The sequence below is a fragment of the Amblyomma maculatum genome, chromosome 4 (genome assembly GCF_055883805.1).
Source record: "Amblyomma maculatum isolate TAMU_Amacu chromosome 4, ASM5588380v1, whole genome shotgun sequence".
Classification (NCBI taxonomy): domain Eukaryota; kingdom Metazoa; phylum Arthropoda; class Arachnida; order Ixodida; family Ixodidae; genus Amblyomma; species Amblyomma maculatum.
In genome coordinates this window covers 30,662,148-30,682,043 of record NC_139347.1, presented here as the reverse complement: position 1 = coordinate 30,682,043, position 19,896 = coordinate 30,662,148, and the positions used below count along the sequence as shown (strand labels likewise).

General features: G+C 46.3%; 1 protein-coding gene across 1 annotated transcript in view; it reads right to left on the bottom strand.

The window, feature by feature from the left end:
* LOC146190580 (uncharacterized) overlaps window positions 1-8,651 on the bottom strand; it is a 186,514-nt gene extending 177,863 nt beyond the window's left edge. The window contains exon 1 of the mRNA XM_084600197.1: window positions 8,553-8,651. Within this exon, the coding sequence (XP_084456323.1) occupies window positions 8,553-8,651 (99 nt within the window). The remainder of the gene's footprint in view (window positions 1-8,552) is intronic.
* Window positions 8,652-19,896: the final 11,245 nt, after the last annotated feature.

The following is a 19,896-nucleotide window of genomic DNA, read 5'->3' as shown; positions in this document are numbered from 1 at the left end:
ATAAGTCTCACTCTGCCATGCCTCTCCCAAGCTAGCTTCGCTGTGTTAATCAACGCGCTCTTGAGCCCTGCTAGGTATTTCTATTAATAAAAAATAAATAATACAACAGATATATAGTGCAGCCTATCCTGAAAGAAATGAACTCTGGGAACGCTGGTAATGAGGGGTGCGGCAGCGCGGATGACACCATGTTATCCTATTTTAGATGTACGCTGAAATGAGATGGGAGTGTTGCAACAGCCATTAGATGTGTTTAAATTTGCCGTCCGAGGTTACACAATGTGGTGTATGCTCTCTGCCTCAGTCAAAAACAGAAATAGCTGGGAGAAAAAAAAAAAAGCGACTGCTGGCGCTAAAGCCGATGCGACCAGCAAATAAACACGCTCACGCAGGCACAAACAAGTGGTGCCTGTCTCTTTGAGCCCGACTGCGATCCCTGGAAAATGAGCGTCACATTTTCTTTTCTTTAGTTTCGCTTTCCCTCGAGAGCTGAGGTCTCAGTTGGAGCTCGCTGCGTGGGAAATGTGGCAAAACGAGCCCCTTAAGTGGCTGCCCGTCGTGCACTCGCATAAGTCAGCCGTGCATTGATGAGGGAACGGGTCGCCAGCTTTTTCGTCATATACGCACACTTACCCGAACTGCCCGAGCTGAGAGGCCCGTGTCGGCGACCGCATGACGCGATGATTGCTGCCGCTCCGCAAATGAAAACGATTGCACCAGCTACGCGCACTGTGCGCAAAAATAAACGGCTGTGCATGCATAAGTAATTTTCCGGTTGGTTGTCTGGTCTGAGGAGTGTGTTTTTCGCGATGGCTTGGACGGACGAAGAAGAATATGTTCATCTGCTTAATGCTTAAACACATTTCGCTGTCTCCGCCTGTATGTTAGGCAATCTGAGACACTTTGAGTCGCGGACAGATGAAAGCACCGCTAGGTTGGATCTTGTAATGGGTTTACTAGATCTGCGCATCTTGTTCTGTCGTTTCTTCTTCTCTTGATCGAGTTTTCTCCCGAGCGAGCGCCTGATTTCATTCTCGAAGTGTCAAGAAGCAAACAGACTCGGTGACAAACGCGAAAGGTTGTGAAATTAACGTCGGAAAACGAAATAGAAGCGGTCGGAAAGCGGCGTGCCGTTAATAACGGCGCTGACGTGGAGACGAAAGAGGCAAAATATGTGCGGCAAGTGATTTTGATTTTTTTTTCTTCTTCTCTGGGACCCAGTCTCTGTTTGCTCTAATAAATCTTAGCATACAATTAATATTACCAAGACGTTGCCGCTCTGCCCTTGCTCAGCGCGCAAAAAGATAGTGACACATGGGTTGACATATAGCGCCTTGCCTGAATGTGTGCGCACTGTCGGATGGAAATTGATTTAGCGGAAATTAGAAACCGTTTTCAGAGTTTATTTTATATGGGCCTTGGAGGCGCCTGTTCGCTGTCGGGAATATATGGCTGTTCTGTGTTTTCTCTTTGTTTATTTTTTGTTTGCTTGATGCGTAATAAAAAGCTACAGAAATATAGTGAGATGTAGAATCCGCTAGTTTCGCTAGGCAAGGCTGTGCTGTGCTGAAATAAATTTAAAATTGCGCTCACCCCCCCCCCCCCCCCATTTTGAAAGTAATTATGAAGGCAAGTGCTATTAGCGTGAAAATTCTGGTCGCTTTCTGCCTTTTTTTTTTTTGCTGACCCTGCGGCTTGTAACGTTAACAGACATCCTTTTTATTTTGTCTATTAGATGAGCGCCAAAGATTTTGCCATGTGTTCTTCCCTCAGTACGGACACTGTTAGTTCTTTGAGGAGCTTTCTTGCTGCTCCACTTATTAATCATTACCATCATCGCCAACACTCATATCCAGTGCCGCACAACATCCCCACAAAGGAGGTAGTAACCGTTTATATTCTCCTAATGATTTCACGTTACGTGAGTGAGTGAGTGAGTGAGTGAGTGAGTGAGTGAGTGAGTGAGTGAGTGAGTGAGTGAGTGAGTGAGTGCATATGTTTATTTAAATATAGTTTTCCTGATTTACTTCTTGCAGTTGGAGTGCACTTAGTTTCTTCAGAATATTCCCGCCGCTGTGGCTTTACCGTTCGACCTCTGATCTTAAGGACGAGGATGGCATCCCAGCCGCGAAGGTCGTATTTTGATGGAGTCGAAATGCCTCACTCGTGTGATCTGCTACATGAGCTAAAGCACCCGAAGTGCTCTGAATCAATCCGGACCTCTCACAACGGAGCCTCTCATAGTCACTGCGCGCGCATAGCTTGCATAAGGAAGTTAAACCACACAGTTCGTTTCTTTTCGAATATGTATTTAGATCTAAAATATAACGCCCGTGGCAAGTAGCGGGTGCAAGTAACTACACCGAGTGCGTCAGGCATATCACTGCAAAACACCATATTTGAGTGGTGTACAGGCAAGGAAATGTGTAAGTTTTAGCTGACTCCGCGAACTCCTCTCCTAACGCCTCTGTCGAATTTTAAGATAAGAGATGCTGCATTTTCCGACGACTGTATCTTTGAAAATTGCCACATCGGTCGAAGTACTTTGCATAGGGCGCTGCTTTTAGTTACCATGGTAACAGGTCCTATATGGCATCAAACGAATGATGAGCTCAAAATGTGAATAGTTTACAAAACCTTCAATTGCGCTTTTTCTTTCAAAGCAGCGCTTCAAGGTGTTAATGATTTTTGGCACTTGTAAGTCAAGCTTTGAGGCAGGATTCATATTGTTTGCTCCATTTCACTTTTACACTTGCACCTATACTGTCTTACGTTCATGCTACATTATATCTCTGAAGCCCAGAGTACTTTTATAGCCAAATTTCTTTACTTCAGACTAGCAGCGACGAGTTCTGATAATTGAGATTTGTTACGTCGATGTGAAATGCGGTAGGGAACTATAACTATAAACAACACCAACCTTCAGCCCTGGAGCCGTCTGAAAGGTAGAGGCTGATGAATGCCAGTCCGGGGGAGGCGACCCGATCGCGGTTTAACAGCTTGTTTCCCGTCTTGTCCGATTTTCTTTGCTCCCTAACCTCCATGACCGAGGTCTCACCTTATCGCGGCTCTTCCGCTCAGTGCGCGCGCCACCAGGCGGCGAGCGTACGTCGTCGTCTCTTCCTGGCTGGCAACGAAGAAAGCAAAGAAGAAAAGTTCCTTCCCTGTTTCCTTACTTCCCCATTTCTTTGGCAGGCCAGGGATGGCAGGAGGGTGTAGCGTTCGAGTAAATCTTTAAAGAAGACGTTTCCTACTTGCCCGTCTGCCTTAAGTTTTGTTCCGTGTTTTTATTTTTCAAAAACCCTCGTGTCGGGCGCAAGACATCTGTGTATAGAAAACGGCGGCCAACAAGCCTCGCGGCTTGAAGCGGCTGGCGTGCGTCCCTAGGGAGGGGAGAAGGGAAATGGGGAAAGAAACGGGAAAGAGGCATGCGAGTTAGGGAGAGCGTGTGACGGGAGCAAACGCCAGGCGCCAGGCGCACAACGCCGATTCTTCAGGTGGCAACCGGCGGCCAGACGCGCGAGCGAGCTCTCGGCGTCAAATAACGATATATGACCGCCACGAGAGGTTTCCGCTTTGCTTGTTTCGGCTGAGGGAAGAATAGTCTCAGCGTGCATGGGGGAACTATAAATAGTTCATGGAACGGGAAAAGCCGCGATCGCGTGGAAGAGAGGCAAAAATAATAAACATAAGATGCGAAGAAAAGCGCTACGTCGCTTCCCTGACATTCTATCTTTCCCTATTTCTGTTTCGCCTCCACTCTTCCGCATTCAGTCTGTGCATGGTTGCATGCGAATGAATATTTTAGAGCGTGGCTCTCCGCTACCCTCTTGTGCTTCCTTTCTTCCCGTAGCTTCCTTGGTGTAGAAGATTCGCGCAATCTGAGAAGAAGGAGAATAGGAATGTGTGGAAGACGACGGGCCAATGGAGTATAGACTCGCGATTCCGGGGAGTTTTTATCGCACGCGCAGGCTCCCTCGCGCACTGATCAATGCCTCACAGTTTCAATTCGCCCGTAGTTTCTGTCGCAAGGCGCTTGTGTGTTTCCTTTGCGTGGCTGTCAGCGTTCGGGAGTGCTCAAGAAGCTTATTCTTCGTTCCCGCAACCTTCATATTTTTTTTTCCTTGTTTCCGCGCAGTCATTTCGCTTAAGTACAGCGAGCGAGAACTGTTCGATTTGCGGGAAAAAAACAGGAAGAAAAGCTGATGCGTACCATTTTAGCATGCTTTTCTTCCTTGTCTTTCTTTACATCGGAAATTGTGTTTTTGCTATGTGCTTGCTTTTTTTTTTTTCGGTCGTTTCTTTATTGTGTTATATTGCTTCATTTTTTATGTTCTGTTTCTTCCTCGACTCAGGCGTCCTCTGGCAAAAACGTTCCTTCGGTTCGTTGAAAGGTTGCTTTTCGGGTAAACAGACTGCGCTCGGGAAAGCCTTTTAAAAGCGCTTTCCTTTGTCCTGTCGGGTCCCTCTACGAGCAATCGGAGGTTTTCTTCGCGATGGCCACGGGTCGTGCGTCGCGCGCATTACGAAGAAATCCATCGTTTTTCCGGGAACTACAGTAGCGAAACTGCGTACCGATGCTTCGCTCCCTTGTTACTTCGTTTGCCCTGATGTAGGCTTTATTTTGGCTCACTTTGTTGCCTGTCCAGCTGCGCTTCTTGGTCATTTGAACTCCACCGCGATAGGAGAGGGGTTCTCAAATTGAGCCTGTTCAAACACCACTAGGAAATGGCTCCTGTTTAGAAAAGGCCCAGGTGGGTCTCAAAGAAGAAACTCCAACTTCTACACTAGGAACTCTTACCCTGGTTTGGGCCCCCCGACAACAATACAGGCTCTCGCTCTTTGAACCGCATCAAATGAAAGTAAGTAAAATACTATATAGCGCATTATCCGCGTCCATACCAAACGTGCTTCAACAACGCTTCTTTTGCTTGGTTTGGTCTGGTCTGGTTTGGTTTGGTTTGCGGGGTTTAACGTCCCAAGGTAGGGAAAAAGCAGGCAGGAGACAAGGCAGTAGGTGACTATGGCATTGGTTCTAGGAATAGCAGTGGGGAGTTACTAGTTGAGTTTGCAGAGGGCAACAACTTACGAATCATGAATACCTTCTTCAGCAAACGGAAGAACCGGAAATGGACATGTAAAAGTCCGAACGGGGAGACTAAAAATGAAATCGATTTCATAATGTGTTCAACCCCCGCCATTATGCAAGATGTAGAGGTTATCGGGAAAGTGCGATGCAGTGACCACAGGATGGTGAGGTCCCGAATTAGCCTAAATCTGAAGAAGGAACGCAACAGATTAGTAAGAAAGAAACCCATCAACGAATTAGCGGTGAGGGGGAGGGCAGAACAGTTCAGGATCTCGCTACAGAATAGGTATTCAGCTCTAACCGAGGATGGCGACATTACCCTAGAAGCAAGGAACAATAATTTCAGAGATATCATTACTGAGTGCGCGGTGGAAGTAAGCGGTAGGACAGTTAGGGAGGATACCGGTAAGCTGTCTAAGGAGACGAAAGATTGGATTAAGAAACGCCAGAGAATGAAAGCTTCCAATCCAACAGACCGGATCGAATTGGCCGAGATATCAAAGCTAATCAATAAGCGCAAGGTGGCCGATTTAAGGAAGTATAACATGGAGAAAATTCAGCATGCTGTAAAGGACGGGGGAAGCCTTAAAGCGGTAAAGAAGAAATTAGGCATAGGCAAAAACCAGATGTATGCGATAAGGGACAAGGCGGGCAACGTCATCACGAATTTGGATAAGATAGTCAAAGTAGCCGAGGAGTTCTATACAAATCTCTACAGTAGCCAAAGTAGTCAGGGCCGTAATGAGATTGGCGGCAGGGAAAAACATTCAAACGTTCCACCAGTGACGAAGGACGAGGTCAAGAAAGCATTAGAAACTATGAAAAGGGGGAAATCAGCTGGAGAAGATCAGATAACTACGGATTTGCTGAAGGACGGGGGGGGGGGGGGGGGGGGTATCGTGTTAGAAAAACTGGCCACCTTGTATACGCAGTGCCTGGTGTCATCGACGGTACCGGAACCATGGAAGAATGCAAACATTATCCTCATTCATAAGAAAGGGGACTCTAAGGACCTTAAAAATTACAGACCAATCAGCTTACTGTCTGTTACGTATAAGGTATTTACTAAGGTAATCGCTAATAGAATCAGGACAACCTTAGATTTCAATCAAGCAAATGATCAAGCAGGGTTTCGGAAACGGTACTCTACTATCGATCATATCCATACCATCAATCAGGTGATAGAAAAATGCTCGGAATATAACCAGCCCTTATACATAGCATTCATTGATTACGAAAAAGCATTTGACTCAGTTGAAACCTCGGTGGTGATGCAGGCATTGCGAAATCAGGGGGTAGACGAGCTGTACGTGAAAGTGCTGGAAGATATATACAGTGGCTGCACAGCAACCATAGTTCTGCATAAAGAAAGCAACAAAATTCCCATAAAGAAAGGTGTTAGGCAAGGAGACACAATCTCCCCAGTACTATTCACAGCTTGCTTAGAGGAAGTATTCAGAGACTTGGAATGGGAGCAGTTAGGGATAAGGGTAGATGGAGAACACCTCAGTAATCTGCGATTTGCTGATGACATTGCCTTGCTAAGCAACTCGGGAGATGAACTACAAATAATGATTGATGACCTAGACAGGAAAACTAGAAAGGTAGGCTTGAAAATCAATATGCAGAAGACTAAGGTAATGTTCAACAGCCTCGGGAAGGAACAGCAGTTTACACTAGGTAGCGAAGTACTGGAAGTAGTAGGCGAATATGTCTACTTAGGACAGGTAGTAACCGCAGATCCGGACCATGAAAAGGAAATAACAAGAAGAATAAGATTGGGATGGAGCGAATTTGGCAAGCACTCGCAGATTATGTCTAGCAGCTTACCGGTATCGCTAAAGAGGAAAGTATATAACAGTTGCATCTTACCTGTACTCACCTATGGCGCTGAAACGTGGAGGCTAACCAAGAGAGTTATACTTAAGTTGAGGACAACCCAGAGGGCTATGGAACGAAAAATGGTAGGGGTAACATTAAGAGATAGAAAGCGTGCAGAGTGGGTCAGAGAAATAACTCAAGTTACCGACATTCTAGTGGAAATTAAGAAGAAGAAATGGACATGGGCAGGACATGTAGTGCGAAGAGAGGATAACCGATGGTCGCTTAGGGTAACAAACTGGATTCCAAGGGAAGGAAAGCGTAGCAGAGGGCGGCAGAAAGTTAGGTGGGCGGATGAGATTAAGAAGTTTGCAGGGGTAAAGTGGATGCAGCTAGCACAGAACCGGGTTAAGTGGAGAAATGTGGGAGAGGCCTTCGCCCTGCAGTGGGTATAGTGAGGCTGATGATGATGAACGTCCCAAAGCGACTCAGGCAATGAGAGACGCCGTAGTGGAGGACTCTAGAAAGTTCGATTACCTGAGGTTCTTTAAAGTGCATTGACATTGCACAGCACACGGGCGTCTGGCTTTTCGCCTCGACCGAAAAGCGGCCGCCGAGGCCGGGATTCGATCCCGCATCCTTGGAAAAAGCAGTCGACCGCCCTAAGCCCTGCGCCATCCCCGCGCTTCTTTCGTTTCTTTGAAGCGAATTCTGTGAACTGAGGTCGACAAAGTCCACATCAACTGAACGCCCAAGACTTAAGTGTTACTATCCATTGTACTCTGCATCTTAGAACTGAGCTATATACAAACCAGACAAGCCCCTTATTTAAGCATGTATTGTTCGGTTGAAGAACCTCACTCTTACAGCCAACCTATGGTAAACTTCGATATTCTCATACCCCTGTATCCAATTATAGCCCGTGCGCTTCTATTTACGATCACCAGCCGACGTCTGCTTGTGATGTATTCCTTTCCAGAGGTAATATTTTTGACAGCTGAAAAAAGGGGGGCAGTTCCAAGTAATGGGTCAGCTCGAATATCATTCTGTACGCTCTGCGATATGGACTGTATCGTTAGGGCACCTGTCTAGAACGAGACCTCCAGGAGATTCCAAAATCATTTTTGTTTTGAATTTCTCTATAACTGGTTTATGAGAAGTAAAGAATGAGCAATGAAAGACGCCAGGCTCCTCTTAACTGGCAAAAAGACGGAAAGGTGCACTCCTGAACGCGGAAGCATAGGATAAGCTTCGGCGTGTCCTCGGCTGATTAAAGTTCGATCGTATCGAACGGCCAAAAAGGTGGACGCTGTGGAATTCAAGCCGCAACGGAGAATGAAGGAGACGAAGGAACTGTGTGGGCCGCGGAGACAAAAGCTCGACCACCACAGGGAAAGTGCCGCTCTTGGAGCGTCCAAAAGAGCAGCCCTTGCCCCCTGCCTCCACCTCACAACCTCCTCTTTTCCCTTCTGAACTTCTACATATTTGTTTGTATTGCTGCTTTCTTTTTGCACCGTCCGGCACATTTCTCGATCCTGAGTTTGGACGTCTTGGCAAGAAAAGGTGGCACGGGGGAGGATGGGGAAGCCTAGCGGCAGTGCTGGAGGCGCTTGGGGATTCCTGATGGATGGTGGGTCCCCACGTGGAGCAGCAGCTCTTGGCCGACGTCCGGCCGATTTGTCTTGCTGGCCGCCGCCACTGGCTCCTCTGTTGGGAAGAGAGGAAGAGGGCCCACAGCCATTTTCCCGCGCCCTGGCTGCCTGCTCGTGTATAAGGGGCCTCTTCGAGACTTCGGGCCGTTCGCTCGTTCGTCGGAGAATGCTCGCCTCCGCTTGTGAATATATCTCGGCTTGCGCGGCAGCTACCGAAGCAGCAGGTGAAGCTATCCTTTTATTTTCTTGCGGACGAGATAACTTCTGCGAATCAGAAGGCATGAGAGGGTCTGAGCGCGCAAAAAAATCAACCTGTAGGAAATTTCGCGCATAGAACAGAACAGCCTTTCCCGATCATATGAGTTTCCTTCTGTGGGTGTTTAGAAAGCTCTTGGCCCATACCCAGTGTCACCGAAGAAATAGAGCACCGTGACAAAGCTTATATAGAACAAAGTGCAGCGTATCGAAGTCGTTGGCGAGCGGGATCGGGGTTCTAAAACTTGTTTCAACGGCTAGAATAGATCATTCTAAGCTATAAATTTTGTGCGCCAGCCGGCTGCTTTCTTGTTTTATTTTTGCTTCCCCTACAGGAAGCCCGCTGTTGTGAGTTCACGATAGAAACTCTGCAAGGACGCCACTAATTCCAGAGTGAGATCTTGCACGCTTAAATCGGGTTGTAGATAAAGCGACCACCCTCTATTGCGTAGCAAAAATTATGATGAGAAAATACTTCCCTTCAAGTTATTTCCTTCACGAGATATATGGGAATTACCGAAGAACAAAGTCGTGTCATCTTGTTCTGTATATTTTATTTACCTCGTGAAACGGTGCCGACAGGAAGCTAGAACAAATTGGATTCCCAACCGCAAAGCCTGTAGTAGCTTTCGAGCGTGTTCAAGGGTAGGGAGATCTAAGGGATATTTATTTGCCAGGTCTCTAAAAAAGGAAGAACAAAGAAAAAAGAACAATATGAAGAGAGGACGAATGAAGGAAAGAGCAACCACTTAATCCATAAGTCAGCATTTCTTTTCCGTCTACTGTATCAAATCTGCTAAATATACGCCAAAAAAAAAAAAAAAACGCGCGCTTACAAGTACATGTGACGAAAAAGTCTTCTATACTGTCTGTTTCAGAAAGTATCGAACGCATCGAAAATACCGCTAACTATTTAGGCTACTAAATTTGACGTACTAGCTTTTCAACGAAAATTTATCGACTCTCCCGTAGATCTCAATTAATAGTTTGAACTAAGTATAAAACAGATTTCCTATGCTTTGGCCAGGAGCATACTGGATATGCTGTATGCAGTTACCCGTAGCGTCTTGACACAAAAATATGTATAAGATCATAAACTGCCCAAGGAGACACTTACGTGCCTATTCCACTGGGTATCACTTTTTACCTACTAATAAACAGTTATAAGATTGACCAGCAATATTTGCTCGCAGGTATTTTGGGCGTTGTCGTTGGTGACCTATTGGAAAGCATTCAATAACTCGGACAGCCATATTTCTAAGCAAGCAATGTTAGCGTCCGTTTGTTTCTTGCAAGACAAAAAAAAAACTGCTTTTACATTCTGCTTCGCTCCATTCAAGGGATATGGCTAAATGGATACAGGACTGAACCAAAAATCAGCCCTCAGTATTGCTGTTTCGTAGTCTTTAGCCTGAAGGAAACTACTTCGCAGACAACTAATGTTTATCTGCCATCATGACTCTTCCCATACTTCCAGCTAGTAGTCACTACAAGAAGAGACAGGGGACACGTACACGAACAAGATTAAACCGCGCCCTTCTGCGTGCATGGTAGGCACTACGCCGAAGGTTCCCATTTTTCCATTTCTTCTCCTTTTTCCAGGATTGCTAGTTCTCCCTTGATCGATGTGGACGTACCTCTTCTATATTCCTGTCCAGAATGATAACTCGTAGACAGCGCGCAGCGGGGAGTCTCTGTGTGTTCCCAACAAGTTACAAACAAAATCCAGAAAGTTCTACCGACAGCAACGTAGAAATAACGCATAATAAGAAGTACTGAAGGGCCAAGTTTTCCAGTCCATCTCTGTCGTTGCGTGTCCCATTTCCCTATCCTTTCATATTTTCTTTTTTTTTTTTTTTTATCTGTAGTTCCCTTTACGAAAGGTGTGTGAGCGTGCTACACACAGAGCCGTGCGGATCGAATCAGCAGTGGTAGTGGCGGCGTCGGCTATGGAAGAATCGAGGCCGGGTCTTTGTGTGCGGTCGCCCGGGAGTTCCATTCTGGTTGTATTATTTGTCCCGGCATCCTTAAAGCCCTGCGGAAGCGAAGCTGCGACTCACAGCGCTGTTTGGAAGGAAGTCCGAGGAGGACGAGGAAGAGACCGCCGGGTCCTGACGGGAAACGCCTCGGGCGCTGCGGTCGCCCATAGGTTGCATTCCATGGCCCTGCATCAAAGGCACGCATGCAGCCCGCTAACCTTTCCCTCTCTTTCCATCCTCCCTTCCTTCCCTCCTTTCTCCACCTTTTGCCATGCGAAGGCGGTCCAGAAAAGGCGTAGCTGGTCGGAGGAGGAACTAAGCTTCCACTGGCTTCCTGCACAAGAAAGACTCTTTCAATGAAAACCTCCAAGCGAGCAAGCCGGCCTCTGTGTTACACCTTATTCTTCCGTGTCGGCCTTTTCATACCCGTTTACGCTCTTCTTTCTTGGCTCTCTGTCTATCCGTCGGTTGCTAGCAAGCAGAAAGAGTTGGTCCCGGCATTGTTCGAGTTGGTTCTGTCCCGTTTTTTCGTTTGCTTTAGTCTTTCCCGCCGACCAATGCGCTCCGGTTTGCACAGCTGGGTCTTGCGACGAGCTCCGGGAGGACCCTGAGAATGGATCTCCAGCGGAGAGATTTTGCGCAGAATTGGTCTGTTCAGAATTACGAGCGCTGAAGAAATAAGGGGTATATCGCGTCGTATATTGGAATGCAATTGCCTCTTTTTGAATAACGTACACTTGTGTTACAAAGGAAAGACCCTATCAAAACTTGATTGCGATTCGCGGCTAGCAGAAACCGCAAAGCGGTGCAAACATGGGGAGCAGTCGGGAGGAGCGTTGCGATCGGATGTACATTACTGAACAAACACAGTTAATACAGCGCTGCCGGAGTCTGGTAAAATTAGTCAACGATTACCATTAGTCATTAAATATTCACGACTTGTCAAGCTGCGAAGGGGAACCAATGTAGCGTAGGTGATAGATGTCCTTTTCTCGCTGAGTATAAAACGTACCCACGGCCCGTAAACGCCATGACTTGTACGACACATTTCAACACAGCGCATGACGGGAAAAACCATTTTAATACCTTGTTTACACTGCAGGTCGTATTCAGTACGCAGGTTAAGTCACGAAGCAGAGTAGAGACGCGTCGACCTTGCGATGATGTAGTACATTCAGCTATGCTACACTGCGATTAAATTAGTAGTATAAGTAATATCAACAAGATACTGGTTGAATTGAAACAAAGTATAAACAGTATAGTAGCGGTAGTCTTGACGATGATGTTTTGCGTTTAAATCGGATATGCGCATAGCATATTTTAGAAGTATACCACTTTCCAGGCTGGAGAGGAACAGTCTTCCTCAGATGCCGGGGAGTGCCTGCTATCCTTTCGTGACATCCTTACCTACCATCACGAAAATAGGAGGACTTACGTACCCCCTGCCCAGAATCTCACAATAGCACAAGCTGCCCATTGGCGCAAGCTACAAAAACGCACAGTCTCATACCCGATATTCTTTTCTGCGCCCGTTTTCCTGACCAGTTTTCTTCTTCCTGCAAGCTCTGTGGCAAACCTGGCGACTTTCTACACACACTACTCACCTGCCCCTCATTCCCTCATCCTCCTTCACCAAAGATGGCCCTAAATTTCTGGGAGAAGCGACTCACCAGTACATCCTATAAGGACCAGCGCAAGATCATTACATGCACTCTCGCTCGGATAGCCCTCTAAAGGCTTTCTTATGCTTTGTAAGAGGGCCCTCCGTGCTTGGAGGTGGCGGCTCTCAAATGCCATTTAGGGGCCAACGCCCCGCCCTCTGTAATATTGGCAGTAAATGTTTCTACCACCACCGCAATGCAAATCTGAGCGCCCCTTCTTCTTTCGAGGTGCCACGCATTTCGGCTGCTTCAAATCGTTTTAATTTTCGTAGTCATTTACTTTTCCTTCTCTGTCCGGATTGTGGAGAGGACGCGTTGGTTCAGCGACTGCGGTGTCGGGTTGCCGAAGTCAAGGAATCGAGATGGGACAACAGCAGCGGCGACTGTATTTGTATGGAGGTGAAGGGTACAAATTGCCTCTGAGGCATGAGATTTCAGTGCTAATTAAACAAACCCAGATCGCCAAATCTGATCCGTAGCCGTATACTTGGCCATGTTTTGTAGCCTACGTGCACCTATGTAACGTTAAAATCATACAAAGCAGCACTGTTGATACTGTTCCTCAGTATGGGCTGGCGAAGCTTCGTCATCAGAGCTGGCCGCCACCTGGACTGCATTCCCAGCCTCCACTTTTGCTTTGTTTCACAATTCCTATGCTTTACCAGCTCTTCCATCGATTCTGTTATACTGTACACTGCGAAAGAAAAAAAAAAAACAGATTCATAACGACTCGCAGTGCGCGCTTCAAGCCCTGCCAAGCACTAACACGCTCACATTGATGCAAGGCGAGCACCACAGGCGGCGCCCAGATGGCCAGAGCGCATGCATACACTACCCTCAAATTAACTAGTCAGGCTCCACTCCGCATGCATCGATCCGGGACATTAATGCATCGAAAACATCGAAAACAATGCGTGACGCGAGCGAAAAAACAGATAGTTGCGAGTCTCTAAGCTTTACGTTCGTTTTTTTTTTTTTGTCCTTCTCTCGTCCTTATGCGGTCATTACCACGCGCACAAATTTCTATTTTTTTTTTCTTCGCTCTCTTGTTCCCGAAACTCGAACTAACTCGGCGCGTACAGGCGCGTACAGGCGCTGCGCACGTACACGGCAATGCGGTGCGAGACGTGTATAATGGCGCAATGGCTCATCGACCGCACGCAATGCACGCCCTAAGAACCTGAAAACAGGCTTCGGGGAAAAAAAGGAAACAGCCCAGGGGCCGACGAGCGAGTGCTGTTTGCGGATAGGGAATTGATTTTTGCGGTTAGGGGTGCGTTTGGGCGCGTGTGAGTTTTCGCAGGGCTGCGATGCTTTCCTGAGGCCCTGCAGCAGAGCTCGATTGGGGCGAAGGTCGCTAATGCCGAGCTGCGGTCCCCAACTTGACCAGGTTTCTCTACCGAAAGAGAGATAGAGAGAGTGGAAGAGAAAGAGTAAAAGAGTGAATGCAGTACGGAAAGTGTGAAGGGTGAAATGAACCGGCGGCTTCCGGGAGCTCAGTGTTATGCCACAGACGTGTTGCAAAAAGGAAGGTTAGTTTAGAGCAGTTTATAGAGTGCCTCAGATCGGGTTACACTCTGAAAAGGGCTGGATTACACGTGTTGACGGATTTGTGAGAAGGTGTGTGTGTGTGTGGGGGGGGGGGGGGGGGGGGAGTGAGTAAATGGAACTTGTTTTGCTTACGTGTTTGGGGAGCAGGGGCAGGGGTGCTCGCTTTTCAGCGACCACAGAACTGTGGTATAGACTAAATCGTAGCCAGGTCACCGTTTTATGGCTGTCCACACGAACTTGAACATTTTTCCTAGCCCCTTGTTTTGCGACAGGGAGGGCTGCTTTCGTTTCTGATTTGAGAACGCCAGTTTCTTAAGATTTATCCGAGGTTTATACTAGACTACTATTCTTGTGGGCGATTAAGTTCATGTTCGAAGAAAGGAAAACCACGCTACAAGAGAGCGACGAACGGGAAGGAAAAAAACACAGCCCCGTACAGCCCCATATGCGCAGTAACAGTAACTGCCCCTGTGATGTTGTACTCGTTCCTTCCCCTTCGTAGTTGTCTTGTAGTGCAGCTTTTATTTTATTTTGTTGATCCCCTTGCCAAAATGGTGCCTCGTTCACCTACTTCAAAGAGAAAAGATGGTTTAGAACAGCCCGAATCAATCTGGGTTCCCAGGTGGAACACAGTAAACTTATCCGAGCGACTATTTTCTATACTGGCATAGGCAAAAGCCCCCGGAAGTCTAGAGCGTACGCTATCCATTGCTCTTAGTCCAATTCTGAGCCGTTGGCATCATCCACGCATAAGTAGGTGTGTTTGCTGGGACAATGCGCATCGCAACACGCTTATTGGTCAGCATAGAATTACATCATAAGTGACGGCAGAGTGCGAGCAAGGAGGAAAGCAAGACGGCGACTCAAGCGTTCTGAAAAACAACGCAGACGTGGAGCCTGGACTTTCCGACTTGATATCTACCTGGCTAGTTAGAGATCAGGATCGAGAGCGCCCACCAATAACAATCCTACTTTAGGCGCTGGGCAGCAGCAAAATGAAGGAAGCTAGAAGACTTATCCATTTCGGCCTCGGAAAACCAAGGTACCGTCGCCCAGAGTGCGAGCCGCAGTACTCACTGCGGTGCAATTGCTTGTATGTAAATAGTGCATACAACTACATTTTGTCGTTTCTCACTATCTCTCGAAATTATACTTGGCATACCTATCTCTTTTGTGAACCTTATATCTCCGCTGGCCGCATGCAACTTATGTGCTCAAGTTAGTACGTATGCGTAGGTAGCAATTCCTGCAGTCAGTAGCATGCATACCTTCTTGCCATTTGTTAATTAAGCAATATACCACTACAACTGCAACAACAGATGCTCATTGCGCGGCCACTATCTGTGGCTGCCCTGCCCAATCAGCCAATGTTTTGATTAGTTACCCGATAGCCACCCCTCTATGTTTCAGGTATGTTAACGGTGGACCATTGGCGTTGCAACACTCGAAATTATCCTATATATAAATTTTTGGTTTTAGTTTTTGAAAGGACTATACTTAGCTTTTTCTGGAGGTAAATGAATTGCCAAACAGGTATTTTTCCTTTTTTTTTTACAAGCGACATAGTTTTTTGCAGGTGGTACTTGAGCACGCAGTAAAAAAAAAAACAAATATAGACAGTTAATTTTTTTCTCATTACTATTGAACATGGAGTTGATCTGCTGTAGCAGCATAGCAATGCTTCAATCCCAACAGCAGCCGCCACACTTGAGTGAAGAGGTACCGAGGCGTTTTGTTGGCACGTCCAATTCATGCTTTTCTCTATCTTTTCTAAGGGATAAAAAAAACGTGAAACCATGATGTCAGTTCATGTTTGAATTAAGGGACGCTTAAGCCTCACCTATAAGCGCAGAACGCGAGAGTGCACGCACACCCATTTATCTGACCATACAAGTACGACCAACCACGTTAACACTGATAATTATCATGAATAGTCTAATACCTGTCTTGCATATTCATTACAGATCTTGTAGTCATCAATATGTGCCCATAAGGAACTCAAACCCCAAGACGCAAACAGCAGGTTCACATCCATAAAGCTTCAACTAAGGACCCGGCATGGCCTATAAATATACTAATTCCCAACAGTGTAAAAAAACTTGATCTATTGTTACTGGCGCACTGCATATTAAACAGTGTGATCCCCAGGGTATGAATAATCCCTTTCTCGAAAAATGTTTTTGCCGGCCAGGTTTCGGTGTGCAATTTAAAAAAAAAGGTTTTTGCTCCTGGCATCACCTCCATTCTTTTTACCCATTTTAAAACATCTGCACCTGGGCCTCCATCGTACTAGGCCCTGTACAAAGGCACAGGGAACATAATAGCACACAATGCACGATACAATTTTTTTCGTTTTATTGTAGACAAATAATCACTTGAAAACCGCGCTGAAAGGAACCGAACACTTACAACGACTTCTCTATAAAAGCCCTTAATTCCTGCGGAAAAATTCTTCACTTGAAACAACGTACTCCGGTAGCAGCCGCCTCAGTCTGACTTGGCATACGGTGCGTAAGAAAGGGTCGGTCGGGTCTCTAAAAAACAAAACACGACTGACCAGCTGTCGCAAAAACAGGTGGCCCAATCCTAGCCCACCATCTTTTACTCGTCTGAATAAATTAGTCCGGCTGCAGCTAATGAAAGATTTTCCGCTAGATCCGCATGGCATTTGGTACTTATGCGTAGAAAGTGAGGATGGGGTACCATTTGATTTAATTATGCTCATGGGCCTCCACTGTATATGGCGCTCAAGAATGGCGGGTTACCATTGCGATAAAGATGCACGGCCTGCCAGAATTTATTTTCGGGAAAGCGTGGACAGGTTTTTGGCAATCCAGAAAGCTGCAGCAGAGCCTCCCGTGTGGCTTTCAAGGCTAGAGCCTTTGTTGTATATGCGTGAATTTTAGTGTGCCATATGTAAATATCGTATGTAAATAGCATTTGAGTGATTTTTGTTGATTTTGCTCTCGTGAAAAGCAATGTGTCAACACCAGGCAATAAAGAAAAAAAATAACCCCGGCATGGCTTATGGGTTGCGTTCCAGCTTCGCAACCCAACGGTCGTGTGTTCGAATCCTAGCCAGTTCACCTAAATTCACTTTTCAACACGGTTATTTTACTTTGCCTGTATAAATGTTCTGTGACATTTGCCACCTATTCGAGCATATTCAATTTTTATCCCTATCCCTAACACATCTACAACAACGACGCCTCGTTTTGTTCGACAGGGGACCTTTACGCTCTGGCGTTAAAAGCATAAGCTGTTCGAATCAATCAGAAATTATCCGCTGGCACTGAGTGCAAAAATAACTTCTATGACCTTCAAGCAAAGCGGCATTAGGGAGGACTCCTTCTGTAAGCTGCATAGGAAGAATATCTCTTACTTAAAATTTTTCGCGACAAACTGGCTCATGTTTGTTGATGAAGGCGACGTCCTGCAAGCCAATCTTTCATTCATTTTTTGTAAAAAATGAATAAATAGGAGACAAGCAAACATTTTACGGTTTCAGAGCGACCGGTTCCGAACGAGTTTTGGGCATACACAATCTCCTCTTCTCTTTCCTTGTTTTCCTTCCGCGGGAGGCTTGCATGTTATCGTGTCTTCTTTTTAGAGCGCCTTCCTTTCACTCCTGCCCAGCAGTCCCGAAAAGAAGAAATAGGGATGAAAGACAACCTCAGCGAGCAGAGAAAACACCGCGTGCTGCTCTGTGCCTGCCTCATTTGTGGTCGCCTTGATGATGCCGCTGATGGTGGGCTTCTTAGGACATTTCTAGAACCCGCTGCCCAAAGCGATGTGAGTTGAGAGGTTGCTGCTACCTGCGCTATAGTTGCTCTTGTTCGCTTGGGCAGCAGAACAACGCGCTTTTCTTCTCCGCGCTGGGCTAGCTACGGCGATAGTTTTCGCAGTGTTACAGCCGCTAGGGCTAAAACCACTTGAGCTCTAGATATATGTCTAAATCTAATCAACTGACTTTATAAGTGGTCGCAGTGATTATAATGCCTTGAGTCCTGGTGGGCTCCCGGGAGTCATGGCCATTATGCATACATCAGCGGCGGTTTCCAAAAAACCGCTGCCAGGTCAAACGACAATTTCTACCAGTACTGCGCATGCACTCTGAAGAAGTCACTGTTATTCTTCTCGGCGGATGAGTGTCTCTTCGGCGCCACCTTGTCGGCCACTTCCAATGACAGCGAACACAGATCTGCGACGCAGCGCTCGCGACTGTTGGAACCCTCGCACTCAGACGTCATCAAGCTTGTCCACAGCAGTCGAGCCAGCACGCGCTGCCAGAAGCAGTCCGTTCCTGCGCACAGGTATCTACATTTACAGCCTTGGTAAAAAGTCCTGAACCCAAAGGAGTTTTGCCTCAGATGCAAAATGAAGCCGTCATGGCGCCATAAATGACTAAAGGGCCGTGAAATGCTGTGCTATAGTTTATTGCTGTGTTTAAACATCATTTCCCAGCATTTTAAATACCATTTGCCCTTTGATGATGGCGTGACGGCTCCATTTTCTGGCCGAGACGAAAATCCTCTGGATTCAGGACTTTTGACGAAGACTCCAAGACTACACCTCGTTCATGTAGTTGTCTTCTGCCCTTAGTGTTATCCAGGAGACCGTTACTAGTCGAAATGTTCGTGTTAAGCAGAGCAGGCGTTTAGGATAGTTGGTGCACTCGCGTGGCCTTCATGTTTTGTCTACGTTCACGCTGCTTTTTCCTCCACGATTCGTGTTAAGAAACAACTTAATCCTACTGTACTTTTTACAAATTCTGAGAGCGGCAACCAAATCCTCAGCGCTCAAAACCTACGCAACGGAGCATTGCACGCGCCGACACTTCTTTTAATAGTTTGCGTCGTCACCGCAGCGTGGAGTCGATCTTGTGACAGTCGCCAAATGTACGCAGGTTGTCGTTAATCATAGAAAGTTTCGCTTGTACTTATAAACGAAATCTAGAAATAGACACCTGTAAATAAGCTTGTTTTCTCTCATCTGCTGGGCAAGAATTATGGGAGACGCTTAAGCTCCGCATTTAAGCACATGACGCGGTAGTATTTATTAATGCGAAATTAATTTATTTTATTAATGTTTAGTAATATTCACGGGTTTACGTCCGCAGACGGCGTCAGCAAAATCGTGTCCGCAGAAGTTGTGAGTGATTGAGAAGAGGTACAGGTTAATGAGTTGTGTCAATCGATATAGTGTGACGTAATGTTGTGTTTGAAAAAGTAGTTAGGCCATTAAGTTAATTAGGCAAATAATTACAGGCAAAATGTAAAAGTTGTCCGCAGCAGTAGTGAGTAATTGAGAAGTGGTGGAGGTTAATGAGTGGTTTCAATCGGTAGAAGCTGTCGTAATGTTGTGCATAAACATAATTAGGCAATAAGTTAATTAGGTCATTAATTAGAGGTAAAAAATGTAAAAGTGAAGGCGAAAATGGTCTCATTAGCCAATGGCTTGGCGTCACATTTGAATGTATCAAATACTAAAATAGTTAATTACGTCAGTCAATTAGGGTGACGTCAAGATGAATCAAATACTAAATAGGTTATTAAATCAGCTAACTAAGGTGACGTCAAGGATGTGACGTCACGCAACCTGAAGTCGAGCCAAAAAAGGACATAGGAAAGGATTGGCGCAATTTGAAAGTTCCAAAGAATAAAATAGTTAAGTCCGTCTCTTAGGATGCCGTCAAGGATGTGACGTCACGAAACCGGAAGTAGAGCCGAAAAAGGGCATAGGAAGGGATTGGCGCGCAATTTGAAAGTACCAAAGGCTAAAATGAATACACAAAAAGTTAAATGATGTGACGTAGCGGATGTGACGTCACGCAACCAGAAGTAGAGCCGAAAAAAGGCATAGGAAGGGATTGGCGCACAGTTTGAAAG